This window comes from Cynara cardunculus, assembly GCF_001531365.2.
Source record: "Cynara cardunculus var. scolymus isolate 2C chromosome LG 12, CcrdV1, whole genome shotgun sequence".
In the NCBI taxonomy this organism is placed as follows: domain Eukaryota; kingdom Viridiplantae; phylum Streptophyta; class Magnoliopsida; order Asterales; family Asteraceae; genus Cynara; species Cynara cardunculus.
In genome coordinates this window covers 35,357,347-35,365,281 of record NC_037539.1, presented here as the reverse complement: position 1 = coordinate 35,365,281, position 7,935 = coordinate 35,357,347, and the positions used below count along the sequence as shown (strand labels likewise).

General features: G+C 36.3%; 2 protein-coding genes across 2 annotated transcripts; one reads left to right on the top strand and one right to left on the bottom strand.

Moving 5' to 3' along the window:
• The first annotated feature begins 934 nt into the window (after positions 1-934).
• LOC112523295 (cytochrome b561 and DOMON domain-containing protein At5g47530-like) lies at positions 935-3,064 on the top strand. Its single transcript, XM_025132831.1, has 3 exons — positions 935-1,561; positions 1,907-2,161; positions 2,509-3,064. Exons 1-3 carry the CDS (start codon positions 935-937, stop codon positions 2,848-2,850), a joined length of 1,224 nt encoding a protein of 407 aa, XP_024988599.1. The 3' UTR covers positions 2,851-3,064.
• A 624-nt stretch (positions 3,065-3,688) lies between these two features.
• On the bottom strand, positions 3,689-7,302 carry LOC112522603 (inositol-phosphate phosphatase). Its single transcript, XM_025131835.1, has 12 exons — positions 7,209-7,302; positions 6,996-7,051; positions 6,823-6,873; positions 5,817-5,897; positions 5,587-5,690; positions 5,403-5,487; positions 5,203-5,257; positions 5,065-5,108; positions 4,452-4,520; positions 4,270-4,370; positions 4,119-4,175; positions 3,689-4,029 (listed from the first exon to the last, which is right to left on the bottom strand). The coding sequence occupies exons 1-12, from the start codon at positions 7,219-7,221 to the stop codon at positions 3,933-3,935; spliced, it is 813 nt and encodes a 270-aa protein (XP_024987603.1). The 5' UTR covers positions 7,222-7,302; the 3' UTR covers positions 3,689-3,932.
• Positions 7,303-7,935: the final 633 nt, after the last annotated feature.

Here is a 7,935-nt window from a genome sequence, read left to right as displayed (position 1 = left end):
CTCCCCCCTCCCCCCTCTCTCTCTCTCTATATATATATGGTCACGTATACATATACGTTAAGACATCGAGATGTTTATGCATCCAATCTCAAAATGAACAAGCAATTATGTCTTCAATCTAAACTGCGCAAATGAGTAACTACTAATCAATCTGTTCCAACGAGTCGAAAGTTAAAGCAAGTACTTGCCAAGTTCTTAATGCATTATGCAACACCTCCCAACTGATAAAGTCCCAAAAGAACGAGTATGTATGTGTTTCATTTATAAGGATATTTTCGTGTTTTTCTCCACATGTAAAACTCAACCTGAACGTTACATATATAAAACAATTATGTATGAACATTATATGTATATATATAGAGAGAGAGAAAGAGAGAAGGGGGAGGAGAGAGAATGAAAATGAAGTAGCCATGAGCTGTAGAGCCTTCACATATAATATATTTTGCAGAAGGAGCAGTTGGGGTCAGATAGGTACATGTGTGTGTGTGTTGTGTTTGTTATTGAAACCTAAGTAAAGCATCAATTTCCAACTATCAAGGTGCCACCACCAAATCACCCCTATAAAAAATTGAAGGGGTGATTTAGGTCACAATTTTTTTTTTAAATGAATTATTTGTTACAAATGTTAAAACGAATGATTTCTTAACGATTTAAGAACGTTTCCACCTAATAAATTTTACCTCTTTAATACCTCAAAATCTGTCAAATGATCGATCAAAAAATTATTCTACCAAATAAACTAACCCAAAAATTGGAGGTATCTCACATACATAGAACCTTCCTAACCAAACTAACCTAAAACACTACCCCACCAAAACCAATTCATCTATAAGTAAACCACCCCTTTCTTCTATAAGAATCACTAAACCTTACGAGTGTGTTTCTATATTTTCATAACCCTTTTAGAAACTTGAAAATCTTATACTAATTTGAAATGGGGTTGTGCCCAAAAGGGGTGTTTTTGTGTTGTATTATGGTAACAACTTTGTTTCTACCATCAGCCTATGCTCAAACTTGTTCTAATTATGCCTTTTCAACCAACAGAGTATTCAGTGCTTGCAATGATCTCCCAGTTTTAAACTCCTTTCTCCACTACACATACAATCCATCTTCTCAAACACTTTCCATCGCATATCGTCACACAAACGTTGATTCTTCCAGGTGGGTTGCGTGGGCCATTAATCCAACGTCTCAAGGCATGGCCGGCTCACAAGCACTTGTTGCTTTCCAACAATCTGATGGGAGTATGAGGGTGTACACATCACCAATCACGGGCTACACCACGCAGTTGGCAGAAGGCGATCTGAGTTTTCCGGTTTCGGATTTGTCAGCGACGTATTCGAATAACGAGATTGTTATTTTCGCGACTTTGGGTCTGCAGAATGGGAGTAGTACTATGAATCAAGTTTGGCAAGAAGGTCAAGTATCGGGAAATGTTCCATCGGTGCATGCCACTTCTGGTGATAATGTTAGGTCTATGGGGACTTTGAATGTTCTATCTGGACAATCCGGGAGTGCAGGAGGAGCGGCAGGAAGCAGTTCGAAAACTAAGAAACGGAATGTAAGTTTTCCAAATAGTTTATTTTCTAAGCTTATTGAAAGAGCCCCATTTGGTTAGCCATAAGCTAGGTTATAAGTTGGATTTTTGCAAAGCTACTTGAAATAGTATTTCAATAAGCACTAAAGGTGTTTTTCCACATTCTTTTTCCAATTATGTCCCTTGCATCTTTCCAAATAATTTTTCTAACATGTCCTTTTGGTCATTTTTCATTGTCATCTAGCTTTTCGGCTAGTTTTTACGAAATATAACTAGTTTATCAGCTAGCTTATGAGCTATTTGGCAAACATAGCCTAATGGTCAGGTCATCAAGTCTTATATAACGATCGAAATCTGGAAATCATGCAGATTCATGGTGTTCTAAATGCAATCAGTTGGGGGATCATGATGCCCCTTGGGGCTATCATTGCGAGATACCTAAGGGTATTCCAATCAGCTGATCCAGCTTGGTTTTACCTTCATGTTACCTGCCAAACATCTGCATACATCATCGGTGTTGCCGGATGGGCCACTGGAATCCGGCTCGGCAGCCAGTCTCCTGGCATCCAGTTCACCTCCCACAGAGTCATCGGCATCATTCTATTCTGTGTAGCCACCCTCCAGGTACCCCCTCTTTATGCTTCACATCTTACCTAAACTAAATAGACTAACTGCCCTTCACATGAAAGGTACGGCTGATGATGCACTCCATATCTGCCTGTACACTATGTTATCTTGTACCAAGAACAATAAGACTTGGATTTGTGTGTGTGTGTGTGTGTGTATATATATATAATATAGGGCTATAATCAAATGAAAACCACAAAAAGATTGTGAACCGTGATAATTAACCACTAATTATGTGTTGTTTCACATTGTGAAAACAATGCATGTGAAAGTATAGTGGGGTTTCATACTGTTATATTGTAGGAAGAATAATAAGACCTGAATTTGTGTATATATTATATTAGGTGATTGCTTTGCTCGTAAGGCCAAAGAAGGAACACAAACACAGGATATTCTGGAACATCTACCACCATTCACTCGGCTACAGCATCATCATCCTAGGCATCATTAACATATTTAAAGGCTTTGATATCTTAAACCCCGAGAAGAAATGGGAAAGAGCTTATACTGGAATAATTGTTCTTCTAGCTATTGTCGCAGCCCTTCTAGAAGCTTATACGTGGTTTGTAGTGTTAAGGAGGAAGAAGGCTGCAGATGCAGAGAAGATGACTAATGGCAATGAATACGGGAGCAATGGGATTAATGGCCGTTATCCATATGCTGAAAGGACTAATGGAAGGGCTTAATTAAAAGTCAAATTTCCTAATTATTTTTGTTTTTTCTATGTATCTATATGTTCTTGTTTCACTGTTTGTTCATTTTCTTGTTAGGGTCTGAATTTTATTTAAATTAAATGGTCTGTTATTGGACCTATCTCCCCATTGATTTGTGGAGATTAGGGGTTGGATTTATTTTCTTCATGTTCTTCGGAGTTTATGCATACCTTCCCCAATTTTCATGTATGTTTCACCATCTAAGGGTATGTTTGCCAACCATAAGCTAGCTTATTTTTTGAGCTTATTGTAGAAGTTCCGTTGTTTAGCCATAAGCTAGCTTTTTCAAGAACTTTTTTCCACTTTTTTGCATTATGCCCCTTATATGTTCCAATTAATTTTTCAACTTGTCCTTTTATGTATATCATTTTATTTTGTGATCTAGTATATTAGCTAGATTATACCAAACATGACTACTTTATCTAACAGCTAGTCCATCATCCAACAACTATCTTTTCAGCTAACAACTAGATTCCCAAACATAGTCTAAGTCGAGATCTGCCTGCAATTCGAAACAGTAGCGGTGTATAATTTTGAGACATGCTAACATTATATGTCCATCTGACTAGCACAAAGTATTACAATTATCATGACTATTGGAATAGTAGTTGCAGCAACCCTCCTTTGCAGGTTGTGCAATGTGCATAAAATACCCTTAATGGAACTTGTGGTTTACATACATAAGGTACAACCCAGAAGTCATGATGCTGAAACTAATGCAAATCCTGAGATTAATAAAATTGCTAGTCATAAAGTTTGAACTCTGGACTCATAACCTAGAGCCAAGAGGGTGCGATTCAAGTGCTTTTCCTGATGAGAGAACTGAAACTTGTTATTTGCATGACGAATGCAGCATGAGTTCATATAATATGGTCCAAATACAACTTCCCAAGAAATGTTGCAGAATCATTAATTCAGTATTTCTAAGGCATATAACGACAACTCTAAAGAACCCATTGATCAGAGTCGGTACAATCTCAGTTTGATGCATTTCAGAAGCAACAAAAAGAACTTAACTGCTAAAGTTGAGCCTTCTGGACCCACGAGATAGTTGTTTAAGCTGATTGTTGTAATGCCTCAACAAATGCATCTTTGACCAGTGGGTTTGAAGCTGCTATTCGCTGGGCAGTGATGTCAAAACCATTGCCAGATCTATCACAAAACAATTAAAAAGATGACATAAGGGGCTTCATTAGTAGAATTAAAAGGAGGATTTACACCATACAGCATTATTTTCTTACGGATCAAAGATGACTCCACCAGCTTCTTTAACAATCACAGCCCCTGCCGCAACATCCCTAGGCAGAAGCCCAAAACCATGGAAGCAATGTGAACTCACAAAACCTCAACCAAATTAATGACAGACAGAAACAAAAAAAGGGATTTCCATACCAAGGACCACCGAATCCGAGCTCATAAAATAGATCAATCCTTCCACATGCAATCCCACAGAGCCCCAAGGCACAAGAGCCTCCCATACGGATTGATCTCACCTGATTAAAGAAGAGATTTGATGCTAAAGTCATTTGTCACTGACTTAAGAATCTCAAACTATGACAATGTTCTAGTTTTACCTTGTAAAGTAAGCTATTGATTCTATTTGTAGTGGCATCCAGAGTGGCCTTATCGCGTGTGGTTCCAGCCTGTTCATAAACAATGTTAGTTTACCTTTATAGTAGAAGTGATAATAAATAGTAACAGACCCTTGACTCCATCACTTTGTTTCTATGGTAAGATGATAGAATTACAATAAGCTGTATGGCCTTTTCAGTTGTGTTTCAATTGATATCCAAGTTAATAAAGTGTCAGGCCATTATACAACAGCTGCAGATCAATATTTTAATGTAAATTCATTAATGGTTCATGTGAAGGTACTGATATTTCTGAAAATCTGTGGCAGCCTTGAAACGATTAGCTATAAAATTAGGGAAATTAAAGATGTAATAAGTAGGGGAAAATACAAACTCATTTAAGTTGAAAGCATATTGCTAATATCTAAAGCAGGTGTCATGGTTACAAGAGTCCATATATGAATTTCAACAATAAACAACTTCCATTGTCGCTTCATCAAGCTTCAAGTTGAATATCGTATTTTCAGGTTGAGACTTCATGTGCCTCCATATATGAACCATGTATTGCAAATGATGTACAACAGAAATCATCACTTGGATGCTATAAACAAGTTACCTCTGTGGCAAGGAGGGACGTCAGCAGTTCAGATTGAGAAGATACTGCAGTATGTGGTAACAAAGCAAGCAACTATCAGAGGCCCTAAGTATGAACAGACTACTAGGCAAATGCATGACAATTAAGAAATATACTCACCTTTGATGGGATTTCCATTAAGGAAAGCACCTTTTCCATCAATAGCAGTAAAAAGCTACAGCTCAGAGCACACACTCATTAGTTATCTCAACGGATAATTCTCACTTCAATTGGCAGTTCGATAAAGTGTGGCATACCAACGGTTTGTCATACAGAAATTTTGCAGCTTATTTACATTATTCCGGTATAGTAAGTCTTACCTCATCCATGATTGGATTGTAAACGACTCCAACTGCTGGAACCTTTCCAATAGTAAGACCAATAGAAACACACACAAAGGGGAACCTGCAATTGGCATTTTATTCAGAAATCAATTAGAGTGACTGAATTTAGAACCAATTTTTTTTCAGGTGTAGTGATTTCAACTAAAGATTTACAAGGTACCCATGCACAAAGTTGGTTGTTCCATCAAGAGGATCAACTATCCAAGTTGGTTCATCTGTCAACTGAGTTACACCATTGGCAGCAGTGGTTTCTTCTCCAATGAACTAAGATTTATAACAGGTTGACCAAGCAGCAGAAACAAATAAGAACTCCAATTATCACAAAAAATAGAAAGAAATTTTAGTAATTAATCTAAATTGGACTAGAAAGTACAAGTTATGATCTTAAACCTTGTGGCTGGGGAAATGCTGCTTTAGATGGTTAAATATGAGATCTTCACAAGCTTTGTCAGTTTCCGTAACCAAATCCACCTGCATTGAGAAACAAGGAGATTGAAGAAAATCAAGTGTGCTTCTGAAAGTTTGTTACAAATTAACCGGCATTATGAGATACACCCTCCTTATGGGCTATGGCGTTTAATAGCTTGGTAATGAATTTATACAAGTAATTTGTAATTATTGTATTACTAATTACTTAATTCCATTTCATCCTTGAGGGCTATTATTCGATTGCTCATTCATGATTTAAACAATAAAGCTATGAAAAGGTTAAAGAATCCTAAAATGACTAACATATTGGAACATAGGGAGTGTGGATGGTATTTTCAAAAAAGACTTCTCCAAAACATTGCCATTAATTAATTTGCCATCTCTCAGCAGTGTAATAATATTCATCCTCTTACTACGGATAGCCACTGAAACACACCCACACACAAATTTCTAACAGCATATAGACCACGACAGTTCATAACTACTATATGCAGTGCATATAAAGGCACTCTGTTCTTGATTTGAATGGCCACATTAATTTATTTGATTGTTCAAACAATTCAGCATTTATAGGGTACATACTTACCAGTCCTGCAGTAATTATGTCAGCAAATCAATGTATGATAAATAGGGTACATATGTAGTTATGATTCTTACATTAAAAACACTCATATGCTGATAGAAAACAAAACAAAAACATATGTAATCCTAACAGGAACACTTTTTTCAGATATTCAACTAATTAAGCCAACAAGAGTAGCGCATAACAGATTATTGAGCTTTCACACTAAAAGAATGAAGTGAAAACACTCACGCAAACATATGAATACCAAAATGTAAAACTTGATGCAATTAAAATAAGAATACAAAGATGCAAACAAAAAATTTCTAACTTCAAATTAATACAGCATTAAAAGAGTAAGGTTTTGGCTACAGGAATAAGTAAATTGGAAAAAGGAGACGATACCGATCCTTTATGCTCCACATGCTTAGTCTGGTAAAATCCTTTCCGAATAACCTGCTTTACGCAAAAAGAAATGAAGTACGCTATGGGAGAAAGTTCAGTCAAATCTGAGCAAAATCAACAGAGTAAAAACATAGAAATTTGCTACTGATCTCGTAGTGCAAGTGTAACCTAACCTCTCCAGCTTTCTTAGCTGCATCAACTGCGACGGTGAGGAACTCATTGAATGAATCTGTGATCGATGATACAAAATAATTAGATAAACAAACTACTAGTATAGATTGCAACACACATGCGCATATAGATACATATAGAGAGAGAAATTAGAGCGAGAGAGAGATAGAAATGTGTATCATAGAGAGAGAGATAGAGAAAGAGAAAAGTCGTACCTTTTTCCGCCATGTCCAGATCGACGAAGCAAGAGTGGAAAATGGAGGAGTGGGCGATCAGGCACCGGAAGGGTGGAGAATGAGTGATGCAGTTCGAGTAAAAAAGTGACCCCATATTCATATATAAACAATTTTTTTAAGAAAATGTTAATCTCCCACCCACCCATAAATTATGCTTATACAAGAATTGTTCTGGTGCATTTTTTCCTAATATATATTTAATGGTAGAGATTTTTTTTTTCGCTTCTTATATTAAGGGGTTGTTTGTTTACATCTTAATAGGTTCATTAAGAGGTCGTCTATAAATCGTTAAGAGGTGAATATTGTTTGGTAAAAAAAATTGTCTCTTAATGATTCCAAAACCCTCTGAATAATTTTGTATCTAGGGTCTTTCTTAATCATTCAACATCCTAATTTTATATTAAACAATTACCAAACAATTATATTTTATTTTGCACTATATGATAAGAGCCGCTTAATCATTCTGACCACTTAATCATTCTACATCAAACCATTCAACAACTGTCAAACAACCTCTAACTCTCTTTCTCATCGGAACACAACACTAATTCATAATATATACATACATACATACACACACACACACATATATATATATATATATATACTAACTGTGTACCCGTACAATGCGGCGGGAGCCGTAAATTTTAACGATTTTGAAGTTTCACTGGTTTTATTAGAGAAGATTTAACAATGATATAAGTTA

Coding starts and splice junctions, on each gene's coding strand:
- LOC112523295 (XM_025132831.1), top strand. CDS start 935: ATGGGGTTGTGCCCAAAAGGGGTGTTTTTGTGTTGTATTATGGTAACA. Junction 1,562..1,906: donor CGAAAACTAAGAAACGGAAT/GTAAGTTTTCCA, acceptor GAAATCATGCAG/ATTCATGGTGTTCTAAATGC. Junction 2,162..2,508: donor TCTGTGTAGCCACCCTCCAG/GTACCCCCTCTT, acceptor ATATTATATTAG/GTGATTGCTTTGCTCGTAAG.
- LOC112522603 (XM_025131835.1), bottom strand. Junction 5,488..5,586: donor ACAACCAACTTTGTGCATGG/GTACCTTGTAAA, acceptor TGCCAATTGCAG/GTTCCCCTTTGTGTGTGTTT. Junction 4,030..4,118: donor GGTGGAGTCATCTTTGATCC/GTAAGAAAATAA, acceptor GTTTTGTGATAG/ATCTGGCAATGGTTTTGACA.